Below are 17,483 nucleotides of genomic sequence, written 5' to 3'. Positions count from 1 at the left end.
CGTTTGTTTAAGGAACAAAAAGAAGGTTGCTGTGTCCATACCACGGTGGGCACGGGATGGGGGCCACCTGCCTGAGCCTTCAGGGTGTGGAGTTTAGGTTTCGGCCTGAACGCAGTGGAAAGCCACTGGATGTCAGAGAGAGGAAGCAACTTGTCCGAGGACACGCGATGGCGGCAGGTGGGGCTCGCTCTCAGGCCTGGTCCCCAGGTCCCCAGGTCCCCAGTCCTCTGCTTTTTGAGGCCTGCCTGGGGTGGGAGCGAATTCTTCTGACTAGAGTGTGCTGCGGAGGTCCTAGTGGTTTTTAGTAGGTGTCTTATTGTAATATAATTCAAATACCATACAATTCACCCAGTGAAAGCATACAATGCAGTAACTTTTAGTATATTCAGAGTTATGGAACCATTACCCACAGTCAATTTCAGAACATTTTCATCGGCCTTCAAGGAAACCTCAAATTCATTAGCAGTCACTCTCCATTTTCCCCCAGCCCCTCAAATCCTAAACAACCGCCAGGCTACTTGCTGTCTCTACAGATTTGCCCATTCTGACCATGTAAGTGGGATTCTGTCACGTGGTGTTTTGTGACTGGGTTTCTTAGCATGATGTTTCAAGGTTAGTCTTTGTGGTAACATGTATCATACCTCATTTCTTTTGATTTAGTTTAGTAATATGCTGATGTAGACACTGGCCCTCAGTGTCCATGACATTGTGGATGAGACGGGACAGATTTACATGGACTACTGAGTCCTGTGGAGGAAAGGGGACGGCACAGCTACTCTGTCAAGGGGGGAGCACCTCAGCTACCCTCTCAAGAGAGCAGCACTCCGTCCCTTGCCTTGACAAGCTTTTATTGACTTTCTAATAGCATACATCAAAGAAGGTTTTCATTCATTATACTTAGGTTTGCTTTAGGTAATTACTTTTTACAGATAGCAACAGAAGGGATGTTACTGATTGCTTCTTACAGATTAACAAGGAAAAATGTTGCCAAGGCAAGGGAACTGTAAGAGTTACTGGTCTGGTTACACTTCAGTCCTTGGGAGCATTAGCGCAGGTTTCAGGGAGTTACTTTTAAAGATATGCAGTAAGGGCTTGCTGCCTGAACTCAGGGTGAGGGAGTTTTAGCAAGAGCAAGTCTCAAAACAGCCTAGGTATAGTCAGGCCTGGTTTCCCACAGGAGAACTGATCCATGGGTTTGGCATCCTGCGTGCTGACGTGCTGACACACCCCTATGAACTTTCCCATAGGGCCGAGCTACGTTTGCCATCCCACGTGGGTAGGTTCCCTGTAATGTTCCATTGAGTGAGCATACCTCATTTTATTTATTTCTGTCAGCTGATGGACATTTTTGAGTTGGTTTCACTTTTTGGCTATTATAAATAGTGCTGCTATGCATCCTAGTTTTAAAAATGTTTTCTTTTGCCAGTGCGAGATAGCTGACCCTCCCTTCAGCTTTTAAATTCCCTGGTCGGAATGAGTTTCTGCAGGTTCATGCTCTCGTGGTTACGTAGTTCTGCCTCAGGTCTAGCCTGTTTCCTCTTGCTGCGAAGTCTCCTTCCTCTGAACCCAAGTCAAGCTGAGGTCACATAATGGGTGGTGGCTGCTCCAAGATCACTGTATTTCACCGACCTGCTTGGTGAGCTCCAGTGAGGCAACGATAACCTGAATGCGTTCCAAATCGACGCGTGTGGATTTTACTGAGTCTTTTTCTCCAGAATGAGGTCCCTGTCCGCATCCTGTCCAGGTGAGCAGGGAACGCCCTTAGTCTCTGCTCACCACAGATGGCTTTTCTCCCCTCCCTTCCCTTCCTCCCCAGCTGCAGGCGTGTCCAAAGCAGTTTATGCAGAACATGGAGCACTGCCTGTTTTTTTTCTCTTTCCTTTCCTTTTTTTTTTTGGTGCATGTCAGCACTTAATTTGGTGATGAAAATACCATCCACCACCCTAGCAGCACTGTGGAGTCATTTCCCCAATTCAGCTCCCCAGCCTCCTCCCGACGGGACACAGTGGTCCTCAGCCTTTGTGTCTGAAATCAGACTGGGCTGCCCCCTCCATCCCTACCTCCCCGGCGATAAGGCTCAGCGTCAGGGGCTCGTCTTGCTTAGCCAGCACCAAGTGCCAAAGACCTTGGATTTGTTTGAACCACATTCTTGGCACTTCCTAAAGGGAAATTTTATTTTCCTTGTTGACTTAATCAGATCTTTTTTAGAACACCCAGGCTGATGGGGGAGTGTTTGGTTTGGGGGGGTTCTTTCTCACTGGGGCAGGGAAGGGGGAGATGTAACAGGAACCAGGCTTGGAGTGAGGAGATGTCCCTCGCCACAGACATTCATTATACGGATTTCTAGGAAAGGTTTTTTGGGGGGTGTCAAAAAGAGATTTACATATTGGCTCAAAACCTTTGTACCTGGAATGTGAAGAAAACTTTTTACTTACTCTGGTTTCTTTATTAAGAGCCTAAAACCTAGAGCAGTGGTTTTCCCTAGGGAACATTTGTGGGAGCTTGGCTACCTCTGCAGACGGGATTGGTTGTCACAACTGGGATTGGGGTGTGGGAAGTAGTAGGTGGAGACCAGAGATGCTGTTAAACACCCCGTAACACACAGCATGTGCCCGCTCACCAACAGCAGAGCATCATTCAGGTGAGGAATCTACTCTCCCCCAACGTCAGGCTGCTCAGGCAGGTCCTTCCCTTGTCATCTTGTGGAAAAGACCATGATTCCAACAACATGTCCACTTTTCCCAACCTTGTTGGCAGTTTCTTTCAACCCTGTGACTGATTTTTCCCTTCTTCAAATTTCTGCTGGGTTTTTTTTTTTTTTTTACTGATTATAAAATCAGCATATGCTCATTGCAGACAATAGCAAACTGCAAAAAGCACAGCGAACCAGGAAAAAGAGCCTCCTTCCGCTCTCCCCGCACACAGAGAGGGCAGCTCTGCGCTGGCATCTGGCCCACCCGTCCCGGTCTTCATCAGGTCCTTCCTCCCCCCACCAATGTCGGGCCATACAGCCCTCCCTGTAGTACAAAAGTCTGTCGTAAACACCACACAGCTGGAGGAGAGTCCATCTGCAGACTGCACATTCCTTTCGGTTGTCTTCGGCAGCCGTATTTCTTCCTCTTTTGAATATGAAGAACCTTCAGGGCCCAATGCATGGGGCGGGGGGGAGGGAAGGGGGGGTTGGGTGATACAGCCAGTCACTTCCGTTTTTGGTCAAAAATGAGGCGTTGACTGTAAAGCAGTGACTTGGATCTTTCCCTTAAGGGAGGCTTGCCTACTGGCCCTTGCCCAGGCAGAGTTCCAGAACCTTCTTAAGTAAAGGCAGTATTGCTTGAATAAACAATGAGCCTGTGAGGCGCCCACTGTGGGGGCCAGCAGCCGGCTGAGCACACAGCCCAGGCAGCACTTAAGTTCAAGGGCAGAGGCGGTGCCTGGTGCATTGTCATCACAGCCCCGTACCTGGTGCTTAGAAGCCTCAAGGAACGTTCATTGAATTACAGGTTTCTTGTAGAAAACAAGAATTACTATTTCAGCTCTGGCCAGTCGGTGTCGTCCTGTAACTGAAAGGTTGTGGGTTCAATCCCCTGTCAGGGAGCCTATGAGAGGCAACCAATCAACGTTTCTCTCTCTCCCTCTCCCTCCCTTCCCCTCTCTCTAAAAAAAAGCAATGGAAAAATGTCCTTGGGTGAGGATAAGAAAAAAAATTATTTCATCACGTCATTGTCACATCCCCTCCCCACCACCCTGCCTTATTTTCCTTTGTGGTGCTTATCACTGCCTGATAGTAAATTTGGGATCTACTAGTTTGTTTATTGTGTCTCCCCCGCCACATCCCTGGGAATTTAAGCTCCATGAGGGCTTTTTGGTCACCTCTGGACTGAGAACAATGACTGTCACGTGGTAGATACTCAGGAAATGTGCTGAGTGAGTGAATTAGCCTTTGATTGCTGGAGCCACTGCCTGTGTAAGTGGTCTAGACAGGTCTGTTGGCTTTGGACACGAACACAGCTTCGTGCGTATCCCAGATTAGAAAACAAGAAGAGCCGATTTCACCCATTGCTCTCAGGGCGGGTGTGGGAACCAGCTCTGTGGCCATGGACTGTGAGACAGCACCACTGTGGAGATGTGGGGCCCTGTCTGGCATTGGCAGGTCAGCTCTGCTTGTTCACTTGGCCGTTCATTTGTTAATCTGTCCTCTGCCCATCGGGTGTGCACAGGGTGCCTGGTGCTTGAGCCGCTGTGTGGGATGGTGCCCCTGAATTGTGCGGCGCACGTCCTGTGTGAACTCAGGACGCACCTGGTGCTAGGAGGGGAGCAGTGGAGGAGACCCAGTCCACCCGCAGTTCGATGGACATTGTGGTGGCGGAGGCAGGCATGGCAGGCTTTGAGGGCACCAAAAAGGGGTCTCCATTCTAGCCTGGGAGGGTCCAGAGTGACACTTGAGCCAAATTATCTTCTCTTCCCGCTTTTCGGCTCCATGAGTAGCTGGCTCAGAGTCAGGTCTCAAGTCCTCTGAGAGCCAAAGGCTGTGAGCTGGAGCTGAGGCCTGCCCTGCCCTGCTGTGGTACTTTATTTCTTTCCCTCTGCTGCTGGGAAAATGGGTGTAAAGACGGAAGGTTGGTCTGCCCCTTTTCTGTTTGTTTAAACTCTTACAATTTTAGCTTTCAGAGGAAGGGCCTGGTCTCATATAATGTGCTTATCAGGGATTCACCGGAACATGTGGGATAGGGAGACTGAGGCACAAATGCGGCAGGTCCCTCAGCCATCCTTGCCTTTCATCCTTAAGAGATTGGCTCCATCCATCCCCGCAGGGGACTTAAAGTGGGGGCTTAGGGAGGGAGTTTTGCCTCAGTTCTTAACACTTTCTTGGATCTTGTGAATTCCCAGGCAGCAGAGCGGTGGACGAGGAAGAGGAAGGTCAGCGACATGTGGGTTAGACTGGTTCTGTTACTGCATGCTTGGGAGGGGGCCCTTGAGAGTCTGCCCTTGCACCTCCCCCCATCCATCAGCCAATAAACATTTATTGGGCCCCTACTGTGTTCCAGGCTTCCTGGTGAGCACCAGGTGTCCACCGGGTGGACAGTTTGAATCTCTAGCTCTCCTGCTCATCAGCTGGGTGACCTTGGCTAAGCTTTGCCGTCTCATCGGTCCCATGACCATGACTGGCACTCCTTGAAGGAGATCCTGGTTGTGGAATGCCTGGCACACGGTGGACGGATGATGATGCATGGCAACAGTTTGATTATTGCTGACTGATCGTTCTGCTCATACCTCCTGGGCGTGGTCAGGACCTTGGCAGACCAAGGTCACCCATAACAGTGCAGGTGATGAGCACCTGGTGGGGTAACTGCTGGTGGTGGTGGGCGCCCGAAGGAGGGATGTCTTCCAGCAGAATTTCAGCCAGAAAGTCTGCCCTCTCTCCCTCTGGTGCTGTAAAGGCTGGAACTGGCCGCTGGTGCAGACCCATCCCTCCTGCCTTCTGTAACCAGCACTGCGTGGCCAAAGGTCCTGACAGAGAGCCCCTTTGCAAGCCGCAGAGGCTGACTCCAGCCACTTAACAGCAAGGGAATTTGCCAGAAGCTCAGAGGCAAAACTGGACAACAGGACTTGGAAAACGCTAACTCTGGGAATGAGACTCCTTTAGGACACATCATTTGGAGCTACCTTTGATCCTTGTGGGGCCAGTGAGCTCACCTGGGGAAGGGCCCTACCCTTGGCTGGGGGAGCCTGGGGCATCCTGACAGGTGGGCCTGCCCAGACCATAGGACAGGGGAGGGCTGAGCCTCTGCAAAGAGGGCAGATGGGGTGGCGGGCGACATACCTTCATGTTGCTCTTCTTGGATTCTCAGTCCCTCCCCTCGCCAAGGAGAGTTTTCCTGTCCCCTGCCAGCCGCACATCAGCCTGTGAGCTCAGTGGGCTGAGAAGGGGAGGTACCCACAAGGGGCTCTTCTGGGGGCTGCTGTCTAGTCCTGGGGGCTGGTACTGAGGGAGGAGCAGGAGGAGAAGAGAAGGTTGAGGCTTACAGAGGGTGGCCCGGGCAGCCAGGCTCTGAAGCATCTGTCCACAGGACAGGCGTCTCTGGGAGTGTTTTCGGGCATCTCTGCATTGAGAGGGCCGGCCACGGCCAGGCCGGCCCGGAGGCTGTGCATGTGCATGTGCACGAGCACGGCAGCACGCAGCTGCATGGAGCTGCTGCCTGTCCCCGCTTTTCTTTTTGTTCAATTTAGTGGGTTTTTTATTTATTTTTATTAAAAACGGGGATGTTGACATTACAGGAAGTGTTTAAAGCAGTGATTCTCAATCCTGGCTGTGTGCCAGAACTCTCAGTTGCACACTTACAACACAGGTAACCAACGGTAAGCACCACGATGCTGCCCTTAGCCTTACCGAGCACCAGGCACAGCTCATTCATCGCCCTGTGTACAAGGGTAGGTGGTGTTCTTAGTCCCATTTTGCAGAAGTGGTAGTTGAGGCCAAGAGGTTTGTTACTCCCCCAGTACACACAGCCAAGAGGTGAGAGAACACTTCACACCTGACTGTGCTCTAACTCAGCATGGGGTCCCCACAGCCAAGGTTGAGAATCACGGGCATGGAACTCCTGTCCTCACCCCAGGAATGAGCCCTAGCTTTCTGTCTTCATTATTTTCCTGTGGCTGTCACCCCAGAGAGCCTGCTGTTTTGGATTCTGCTGTTATGCATGTCACGTCAGCATGTTCCCAGGGTCACCCTGGCTGCGTATTTATCCCCCATTGTAACCTCTCTCCCGCATCCCTCCCCTCCTCATCCGGGGCTGTCTCTTCAGAGCCCTGTGTCGTGCTTCTCCCTTACACTCTCTTTTCTCCCAGCACCTGAGTCAGGAGATCAGAGCAGAGTTGGGGTAATCAGTGTCTCACCGAGTGGTTGGGAAGGTTAAAGGAGATCATTTATTTCAGTACAGCACAGCAGCCACCACTCACTCGATAGATGTTAGCAATCACTGTGGGGGTGACCGTGACTAGTGTTGATGGCTGGGTACTTCCTGGGATTGGGTAGATACCCTGCTGGTGTCCATATCAGTTATAAAAATCCCTTCCTGTTAGGGAAGTAGCCACTGCCCCAGGTACCCCCTGCCCTAGACTTTCTGAACCACCTCGTGATCATGCAACCAAAGGGTTAACTCCTGGCATCACAGGATACCCCTGTCAAAACTGGTTGTTATTTATTTTGAGTATCAATCCTACTTGGGATGTTTGAGGACCAGAGGGCTGTGCCCATTCCCCCTGCCTGGTTCCTTGCACCCTGACCCCACTGGCCAAGCTTCATGCAGCAGGGAGGCCGTTCAGGAACGGGATCGTACCTGTTGCTGCTGGCCCAGGGCCTCTGCTCAGGTCCACCACCCTCAGCTAACTGGCCCTTGAGACGGTTGCAAAACATCATTCCTGCCCTAAGGAACTAACTGGCCAGCAAGTTAGCTCCTGCACCCAGCCGGGAGCCTGCTTGTGGCCTCAGCAAAGCAGGTCTTGCTTTTTGAGTTTCCTGGAGGCCAGGTTGTCTGCCACCTCCCCACAAAGTGACAGGTTTTCCTTGTCTTTGGTTTTACATTGGCCCTTGAAACCTCAGTGTCCCCTTTCTCTGTCTTCTGCCAGGATTAGCAGGCACGAGCGGCCCAGGGAAAGAGACAAGGCAAATGGAGAACGGCATGGTGATGACGGACGCTGCTGGGAAGCAAGTGCAGAGGTAAGGACGGGGAGGGAGGCAGGCGCCACGTTTCTGCCCCCCGCCTGCGGGAACAGGGGAGGGACAGGGTGCCAGTGGCCTGGCTTGACCTACCAAAAAAGGCCTTCAGCTCTTCAGGGTCAAGGAAAGTGCAGGCTTTCTGCCTCCTCCTCCTTCTCCCCAAATCCTCCGGGAACCTCACTCTCCAGAGCGTGGAGGGGGAGACTGAGGGGGAGATTGGCACCATTCCCACCAGGTGGCGTGATCCACGCAGGCCTTGTGATTTAACCATCAAGCTGGACTTCTGAGGCTCGTGTTCCCTACATCGTGTGGATTTACGCTCAAGTTACTCAGAGGGGCTGGAAGATTGAGGCTTTAAGAACCAGCATTCAATTGAAAATGGTCACGGTAATAGTGACCACTACATTTTATGCACCATTAAAACCTGGCACACTACCAAGCCCCGCGCAGTCCACTGAACCTGGAGGTAGTTGCTGTCATCTTCCCATTTCTCAGATGAGCAAATTGCGAGCTCCCCACGGCTTATAAGCTAGAGAGCATTTGAGCTGGGGTTTGAACCCAAGTCCAGCTTCTGAGCCACTGCTCTTCAGTTCTACGCTTTGTGGCTTTAAAGGAGGTTGCATGTGGTGAGCTCATTGGGTATTTGGGGCACCTGCATGCTGTGGACCTTGTTGCTTGCCCTCTCTGTGCCTCAGTTTTCTCAGCTGTCAAACAGGGACTGTGGGGTGCCTGCCACACAGGGTTGTAGGGAAACTTACACCTCACGGTGCATGTGAAGCAGGTACAACAGTGCCTTGTGCCACCAGCACCCCGTTATATTGGGGGAGCTGGGGCTGCCTGGACCCACTTCTTCTGGGGGTGGGGCTGTTTCACAGAAATGGGGCTGGGATGGAGATCGGCATGAGCAGCTCTGCCCTTATAGCCCTGGCCACAGTACCCTCCCAGACTCAGATTTTTGTCATCCGGGACAAATGAAAACATGTCCTTCTCTGTCGGTGTGCCTGCTGAGGTGGGCACCTGTTGAGCAAGGTGTATGTGTGTGAGGCACTTAGAGTGTTGCCCAGAGCCACTCTGGGGTCGCGGACATACTGCCAGATTCAGGCAGGCGGGCGGGCGGGCGGGTGGACGGCTTAATCAGCCACATTTGCTGCCATCTAAAAATGTGCTGAAGCAGCCGAGATGAGGCCGTGCGTGCAGGTGGTCCTGGGATACGGGGCAGGTGATGATGGGGCGCAGGCAGGGGAGGTTCGTGGGCAGACCGAAGACACATGCAGAACAGTGGGGTATTCGTTTTCTATTGCTATATAACAAATTACCACACCTTAATGGTTTGTCATCTCATGGTTTCTGTGTCTTGGAGAGTCCAGTGGGGCTTAGCTGGCTCCTCTGCTCAGTGTCTCTCTCAGCCAAGGCCAGGCTGGGGTCTTACCAAAGGCTCAGCTGGGGACAGATTCGCTTCAAGGTACTTGGACTTGGTCCTCATTTCCTAACTGGCTGCAGCCTGGAGGCCGCCCTCAGCTCCCAGCTCCCAGTGTCTCTCCAGCCTGGGTGCTTGCTTCACCAAGGAGGCAGGGGTGTCAGTGACTCAGATGGGTCACACTTCCTCACCTTCGCTCGTGTGGGTCTGTGCTCTTACACACACGCACACACACACAATGTATGTCATTCCCCAAGATTATAAGTCCCCAGGGAATACGGCTGCCTCAGGCAGGAAAGAGTGCTGGGTCACATGATCTGTGATCATCTTCGATGGTCTGCATAAAGCTGATGACCACTAGTGAGCAAGAAATGCTTTTTTGAATGATGCCTGCACAAAGGAGCACTTCTTTCGTGGGGCCCTGGACACACGCCCCCCCCCCCTTCTCTGGGTTGCATCTGTAGAGTCAGAAGATCGAACCGGTTTGGTGCTTTGCCGGGGCTGCTGTCCCTGCCCACTGGTTGACATCCTTGTGCCTCGCTTTTCCCAGGCAGCTCAGCAGCTCCTCCTCCTACAGCGGGGACGTCAGCCGGTACCGCAGCAGCACTGCCGAGCTGCAGAACGCTGGGGCTGACGTGGAGGACACCTGGAAAATCATGGAGGCCGACAAGGCTCAAACGGGGCAGGTGAGGGCCGGCCCCCGAAACGAGGGCGGTGGTTGGCCTTTGTGGTGTGTCATTGTGTGCTGGGCCCTGTACAGAGGGCTTTGTTTCTACTAGCTCATGTCTTCCTCACGAGGAGCCTGTAGAAGTACTGTTTTAGGTGCTGGGAACTGAGGCCCGAGAGCCTAGCTGACTTCCCCACGGTCAAGGCTGATGAGCGGCAAAGCCGGGATTTGAACCCTGGCAGTCCGACCGCAGGGCGGTCATCTGTAGCCTCTGCAGTCCTCACTGCCACCTCCTGTGAGCAGCTGGGGACCTCTCATCGGCAGTAGGTGACCTGGTTGCTTTAAATCTGGGTTTCTTACCGTGTGGGGTTTCATTTTATGTGAGATGGTTTCATACTGTTACGGACACAGAGCTAAAGAATATGAAATTACGTAGTCAGAGAACAATTTTTTAAATTTCTCTTCTAGCCCTTATAATTACATCCCTGAGGAAGTTGGTTGCTTGTCTTTAATAACTGGCTTCGTCCATTTGGGCCGCTGTAGCAAGAATATCATAGACTGGGGGCTTACAAATAGCAACATTCGTTGTTCACGCTTTTGGAGGCTGCGGGAGCCTCCTTCCTCGTTCGTGCGGGGCGTCTTCCTGCTGCGTCCTCACGTGGCAGACGCTTTGCGAGCCTCCTTTTATAAGAGCACTGACCCCATTCACCGTCATAAAACCAGTCACCTCCCCAAGGCCCCAAGCCCCAGTGCCATCACACTGGGGGCCGGGATTCCAACACTTGAATTTTAGGGGGACGCAGACATTCCAGTCTCTGCCACTGACAATTGCTAACCTTCCTTTGTCACAGGCCGAGCGGGGTTAAAGCTCTTGTTGTCTCGTGTTTTGTTTTTACCATCATCTATATTGGCCAAGTGTCCGTAGTTTTCCACTTGTGGCAATGGTCCAAAGTTTGTTTTTTAAAGTGTGGGGTTTTTTGTTTGTTGAAGAACAGGGGGCAGCATTTTTAAATAAATTAAAATAGTACATAAAGAAAGACAGCCAAGTCATGAAAGGTGGTGCGGCAACATGCGAGGGTGGGACCCTCCTCTCAGACCCGCCCGGATGAATCCAGAGCCTCCTGAGACCCCCTGTCCCCAGCTGGTCCGCTCACCTTGCCATCACACCTCTGGCCAGAGGCAGAGGTGGCTGTAGTGTGTCCTTCCCCTTTGCTCTCACTGACCCTCCAGGGAGCCAGAGAAATGACCCTGAACCAAGGACTGGGAAGGAAGGCCAGAGATGCCAGGCCCGTTGAATCCCACCCTCCAGGGGAGACTCATCCTACGATTACCTGCATTTTTTATACAAGGGAAATGGAGACGGGGTGGGGGGCGTGAATCGCCAAAGTCGGACCAAGAGTGGAGCAGGGTCCAGCCCACCCGGCCACCTCTGCCTCCCACGCTGCCGTGTCCCACTGCCCATGAGGAAGGAGTCCCCGAGTCCCGCCCAGTCATTCAGGCACAGCAGGCAGCTCAGCTGCGCGAGGAGCCAAGTGGTCCCCCCCAAAATGTTCTTTATGCTGGCACCCCTTCCCACAATTTGAGTTTGAAGAACAGAGACTTGGAAAAGAAAAAGCAGGAAGCACTCAGTTATACATGGGGCCTCTGATCTTTCCCTGTTGCCTTTCACCCAAGACGGTAAGCGACATGACTTTTGTGATGCAGAATTCAGCCTGGAGAGTTTGACAGACGGTGAGCACACACATGAGAAAAAATACGCAGAGTTTGTGGAAACCAAGCCCAGCAGGGGCAGAGACCTTGGCTTTGTCTGCTGCTGACTTTCTTTGTCAAACAATGGGGGGGGGCAGGTGTCATAGATATGAGCGCAGGTGGAGGGACTGAACTGCACAGGTGCTGACCTCGGGTGGGTGCGGTGCATTGTGTAAAAGGCTTTCTTTCCTATGGCCTCCAGGTCAAGCTGTCCGTGTACTGGGAGTACATGAAGGCCATTGGACTTTTCATCTCCTTCCTCAGCATCTTCCTTTTCTTGTGTAACCACGGTGCCTCCCTGGCCTCCAACTATTGGCTCAGTCTGTGGACCGATGACCCCATCGTCAATGGGACCCAGGAGCACACTAAAGTCCGGCTGAGCGTCTATGGAGCCCTGGGCATCTCACAAGGTGGGAGCTGCCCCTTGGCACCCTCCCCGCCCCATCTGATTTTGGCACTTGGAACCACTTCTGTGTCTTGGTAGAGAATCGGTCCCCCCCACTTGTCAGGATTTTGTAGACCCCCGGCCAAGCCAAACCTAGATGAATGGTACCTGACACACAGTAGACACTTAAATATTTGTGGAATGAATGTTTTTTTAATGCTTTGTTTCATGTGGTCCTAGAAGGTAGAGGGGAGCTCCAGGGCGCCCATTTTACAGATGAGGAAGTTGAGGAAGAGAGGCCACCTGGGGCACTGGTGCTTCTGCACAGTCTCGTTCGTGGGCTTTTTCCTGCTGTCCGGGAGTGAGAATTCCTAACTGTGTGGTGTTGCTCCACAGGTGACATTTGGCAATGTCTGCAGATGCTTATGGTCGTCCCTTCTAAGTGGGGGGTGGGTGCTCTTGGCATCTAGAGACCAGAGGTGTCGCTGAGCACCCTGCAGTGCACTGCGCAGATCCCAGAACAGAGGACCCCAGCCCCAGATGTCAGCAGTGAGAAGTGGGGAAACGTTGCTGTTTACCCTTCTCGTGGTCCCACGAGAGTCCCCGGGCACAGCAGCATTAATATCAACGGCTGGCGGTTACTGAGCATTTACTTGGTGCCTCGTTCTGTTCTAAACACTTTTATGTGTTTTAACTTGTTTTAGTGATCCTTGCAGCAACCCCACGAGGTAGGAGCTCACATTTTCCCCATTGTAGAGATGTAGAAACTGATGCCCAGGGAGGTTAAGGAAGTTGGCCCCAGTCACACGCTGGTACGAGGCCGAGCCGGCCACAAGCGAGGCAGTGTGGCTCGCAGCCCATGCTTGTAAGCACCGCGCCGCCTGGTGCAGCAGCTGCGTGCTCATGTGCCCATTAAAGCTTTGTGTTGGCGCGTGTGCATGTGCGTTCCGTGTCTGAGGTGCGTGGTGTGTACAGTAAATGTGTGTGTGTCTGACATTTTTGAGCACTTTCTGTGCACCAGGCACACTGCTGGGTAGACCCCTTACATTTGACAGTGCTGTATCATTCCCATGTTACAGATGGGGACACTGAGGCACAGAGAGAGGTTAAGTGACTTGTAGAGGGTCCCACACCTGGGAGGTGACAGAGAGGAGAGCTGACAGTGTTGGGTCCAGAGCCTGTCACTTTAGCCCTGCCTCCTGGGTTTCTTCCTTGATTCAGGAGATGAGGATACGAGCCTGTCTGTCTCTCTGAGGTCACCTCTATCTGAGGTCACTTCTCTGCAAAGAGTGGGTGCCGTTCTGTGGGTTGTCCGGAGGAGCCACAAATGCCTCCTGAACTCTGAGGAGATGGCTTTGGCAAAAACCCAGAAGAGCAGACATGGGTGTCTTAAATTTCTCAGTCCCTGCCCTCCTAATGCAAATGGCTGTGGACTCCAAATTATAATTGATGGGAGGTGGGGCACAGAGAGGGTGTGATGTTTACATCACACAGCATCAGTGTCTGTTCTAGAGCTGTGCTGTCCTGTAATGGTGGTTACTGGCCGTGGTTGGCTATTCGAGTTTCCCTTCGTTTAAATTTTAAAAAAGTAAAAATTTAGTTCTGTTGCAGTAGCCACATTTCATGTGCTCAGCAGCCACATGTGGTTCACGGCTCCTGCGTTGGACGGTGCAGGCAGAGACCGTGTCCTCCGTCACAGAAGCCTCCGTCGCACTGGGCTGCTGTCGAGTAGCAGACCCACCGATGGAGAGCGGGGACCTGGAGCGGGCTGCCTGGAGTGGAGCCCCATCTCTGCTGCTGATTGGCTGAGGATTTGGAGGGTGACAGAATTCACCTGAGCTTCAGTGTCCTCATCTGTGAAGGGTGTTGTAATCCAATTTCTACAGAGTCGTCATAAGGCTTAGATATATGTAAAATTCCAGTACAGTGCTTAGCATATAGGAAGTGCTCAATACACAGTAGCCACCACTATTATTAATAGAAGCTGGGGGCCCAGCCCTGCTTCGTCCATGCGGTGGCAGGACCACTCATCCCCACCCGCAGCTCGGCCCCTCTCCCAGTGTGGAGTTTGACACTAGCGTGTTTGTAGGTATCGCGGTGTTTGGCTACTCCATGGCCTTGTCCATCGGGGGCATCTTAGCCTCCCGCCGCCTGCACCTGAACCTGCTGCACAATGTCCTGCGGTCGCCCATGAGCTTCTTTGAGCGGACGCCCAGCGGGAACCTGGTGAACCGCTTCTCCAAGGAGATGGACACGGTGGACTCCATGATCCCACAGGTCATCAAGATGTTCATGGGCTCCATGTTCAATGTCATTAGCGCCTGCATCATCATCCTGCTGGCTACTCCCATCGCTGCTGTCATCATCCCACCCCTGGGCCTCATCTACTTCTTTGTCCAGGTAAGAGGTGGGCTCCTGGGGTCTGGAAGAAGCCCTCCTGTGCATTGCACTCCCACGTGGGCACACGGCTCACGTCACAGTGCCGTTTCCCCACTGCGGGGCTGGCGAGGGTTTGCGGGTGGAGTACTGGATTTGTTGTCAGTTCTGATGCCTTAGTTGATGTTTTTAGCTTGCAATCACTAAATGTACTTTTTTTGTAACAAGTTTTATTTTTGTAGCTGTGACTTATAAAAGAAAAAAAGCTATAGCTATAAAGGTACTTTTATTATTGAATTTTCCTTCAGAATTTTATGAAATTCTCTAGTTCCTAAGCTCCCTGCAGGTAACCGAGAATAAGAGCAGCTTAAACAAGATAGGAGTTCATTTTTCTCTCTTGTAATAGAAATACTGAGGTAGGCCCCTCAGGGCTGGCAGGGCAGGTCCATGAGTTCGTTAGTACCCCAGGCTGCTTTACATCTGTGTTTCGGAAAACAAGACTGAGGAGGGGCAACAGGGCAGGAAGCGCACTATCGCTGAGTCAGCATCCCTGTGGTTTCTTAGGCAGTTGCAGCTCAGATAGTGTTTCCAGTTGACAGACGAGCTTGTTGAGGCCCTGATGGCAGAGCTGGCAGTGTGAGCTCACGTCTCTCTGACTCCAGAGCTTGTGCTGCGAACCACGAGGCTGCCAGTCCCTCCTTTGCCCTAAAGGGTGAGGCTGCTGGTGGGGGGTGGTTTAGATGGAGCATAACGACTGCGGCACAGAATAAGGGTGAGAGATTGTGAGGTGCTCTGTGCCTCAGCTCACCTAGGCCCTGCCCACGCAGGGCCCCCCCGCCCCCCCTCCCCGCCCCGGAGGCCTCCGTCCAGTCGGCCAGCCCCCAGGCCCCACCGCACGGCGGCCCTGTGACTGATGAGCATGAATGAGGGTAGAGTCGGGCAGAACGAGCCCGGGTCCCCAGCCCGCACTGTGTTTGCCCGGCTTGGTGCTGACGTTGGAAAATCATCTGGCTGCATTTACCAAAATGTCACCCGTGGTCATACCCTGGCTGGAAATTTTTCTGAAAGACCCACTTCAACCACTGAAGCAGCTCAGATATCTCCAGTAAGCAGGACCGTGAGCAGACCATGGAGTGATTCTGTGACAGAATCATATGTACCTTTAATGGGGATCAGAAGGGAGACGCTTCGCCATACCACCAGCTTTATTTCTAAACCACAAAGGAAGTGAGTGTATCTAAGGATCAGGTTGTATGTTCACTGTCGTTTTAACAAAGACGAAGTGCATAACGTGCGTGGGCAGGACTGAGAAAGGAGGCCAAAAATGAAACATTGCCTAAGTGTTGGGATTGTGACAGAGGTTTTTTTTCATGGCTTTTAGCTAAATATATACTTGCCCTATAACTCAACACTCTCACTCCTTAATTTATATGCAAAAGAAATGAGAATGTTTCTTGCCAAAAAAAACCCCTAAAAGCCAAAAACTATGCTAGGATGATCTTAGCATCTTGACTCATAAAAACCCCAAACTAGGAACAACTAAAATGCCCCTCACGAAAGAACGAGTAAGTACGGCGTGGCCTGTTTATACGGTGGCAGTGACTCAGCGATAAGAAGAAGGGAACTGCCGCTACGCATAGCACGGTGAGTCTTGCAAGACTCACGTGGCGACTGAAAGAAGCCGGACTCGAGAGTTCATACTGTGTGGTTCAGAGAAGTCAGGATACTGGCTGCCGAGGGCTGTGAGGATTTCTGGGGTGCTGAACTGTTCCGGGTTTTGATCAGGTAGTGGGTGTGCCGGTATGAATAAATGATGTGTTACCTCTCAGTTAAAAAGTGGCTTCTGGATGGATGTACAAGGAGGGACCCAGAAAAACCCAGACTTTATTTATTACAAAAATGAGTATTTATTCTTACATGTTTAAACTTCAAAGGACTCTCCATTTGAGGCAGTACACCTATTGAGATGTTTTTCCACTGCTCAGAACGGTTTTTGAATTTGTCAGTTTTGATGCCTTTTTGTGCTTTTGCCAATTTTTAGTTTCACCACTTTCATGGCTGTGAAATGTTTCCCTTTGAGAACCTTTTTCATCCAGGGAAACAAACGAAAACATTGGGGTGAGATCTGGTGAATAGGGAGTGTGGGGCACAGAGGTATTGCCATTTTTTATCAAAAACTGCTGAACACTCAGCACGGAGTGGGCAGGCCTGCTGGGAAGTCACCCATCACAAAATGAGCAAATGTGCTGAATCTTCCAAAAAATTTCACTGAAGCTGAATGCAGCCCCTCACACCACCAGCTGGGACACTGATAGGGACAGGCTCACCTAGTGGGGGAAGCCTGTACTACAAGGGGCCTGCCCTCCGGAAGATAATTCCGGCGTGGTTTTGGTTTTGGTTTTGGTTTTGGTTCCCCCTCCCCTCGTGTGTATGGGGATGTGTATATATATATATATATATATATATATATATATATATATATATATATATATATATATACATACACTCTCTTTTGGGGTAGGATCTAAAAGGCTGTACACTGAAATTTGAGTCATGCTTGTTTGTCTCAGGAGAGGTACTTAATATAGTATTTATTTACTCTTCCTATCTGTATCTCCTACCCTCAACATTTAAAAAATGGATATTCTCTATTATAATTGAAAAACAAGTCGTTTTCATAAAACAGTAATGTATGAGGTAAGGTGGTGTGGGATTCCGAGGGGCTTCCGTGTTGCCGGAGGGAGGCGTCTGTGCCTTATGGCTGGTCTGGCCTCCACCTGCCATGAGTCTCAGCATTGCAGCCTTTGGTCCACTGCCAGCCCGGGGAGCGGCCATTGTCTCTCATGAGCACCAGGCATCGTCTTGGTCTCTGAAGAGTAAGGCAAGTCCAGAGTGTGCATTGTATCTCTGGAATAGAGTTTCAAATGGCAGCTAATAATTTTTTTTTAGATTTTATTCATTTATTTTTAGAGAGGGGAAGAGAAGGAGAAAGGGAGAGAAGTATCAATGTGTGTTTGCCTCTCATGTGGCCCCCACTGGGAACCTGGTCTGCAACCCAGGCATTGCCCTGACTGGGAATCGAACTGGCAACCCTTTTGTTCACAGCCTGCACTCAATCCACTGAGTGACGCCAGCCAGGGCTGGCAGCTAATAATTTTTTAAAATCACATTA

General features: G+C 51.5%; 1 protein-coding gene across 2 annotated transcripts in view; it reads left to right on the top strand.

Annotated features, from left to right (window-relative positions):
- Positions 1–17,483, top strand: part of ABCC1 (ATP binding cassette subfamily C member 1) — a 138,083-nt gene that overhangs the window by 105,615 nt on the left and 14,985 nt on the right. Inside the window, exons 20-24 of one of the 2 annotated variants that reach the window (XM_053672154.1) lie at positions 4,888–4,917; positions 7,627–7,717; positions 9,685–9,820; positions 11,753–11,960; positions 14,025–14,335. In XM_053672154.1, the coding sequence (XP_053528129.1) occupies positions 4,888–4,917; positions 7,627–7,717; positions 9,685–9,820; positions 11,753–11,960; positions 14,025–14,335 (776 nt within the window). The remainder of the gene's footprint in view (positions 1–4,887; positions 4,918–7,626; positions 7,718–9,684; positions 9,821–11,752; positions 11,961–14,024; positions 14,336–17,483) is intronic. The other variant, XM_053672155.1, reaches the window with a different exon arrangement.

The sequence above is a fragment of the Artibeus jamaicensis genome, unplaced genomic scaffold, assembly GCF_021234435.1.
Source record: "Artibeus jamaicensis isolate MK-2021 breed Jamaican fruit bat unplaced genomic scaffold, CSHL_Jam_final contig_729, whole genome shotgun sequence".
Lineage (NCBI taxonomy): Eukaryota > Metazoa > Chordata > Mammalia > Chiroptera > Phyllostomidae > Artibeus > Artibeus jamaicensis.
The sequence above is the reverse complement of the archived record's forward strand: the minus strand, read 5'-3'. Positions and strand labels throughout refer to the sequence as shown.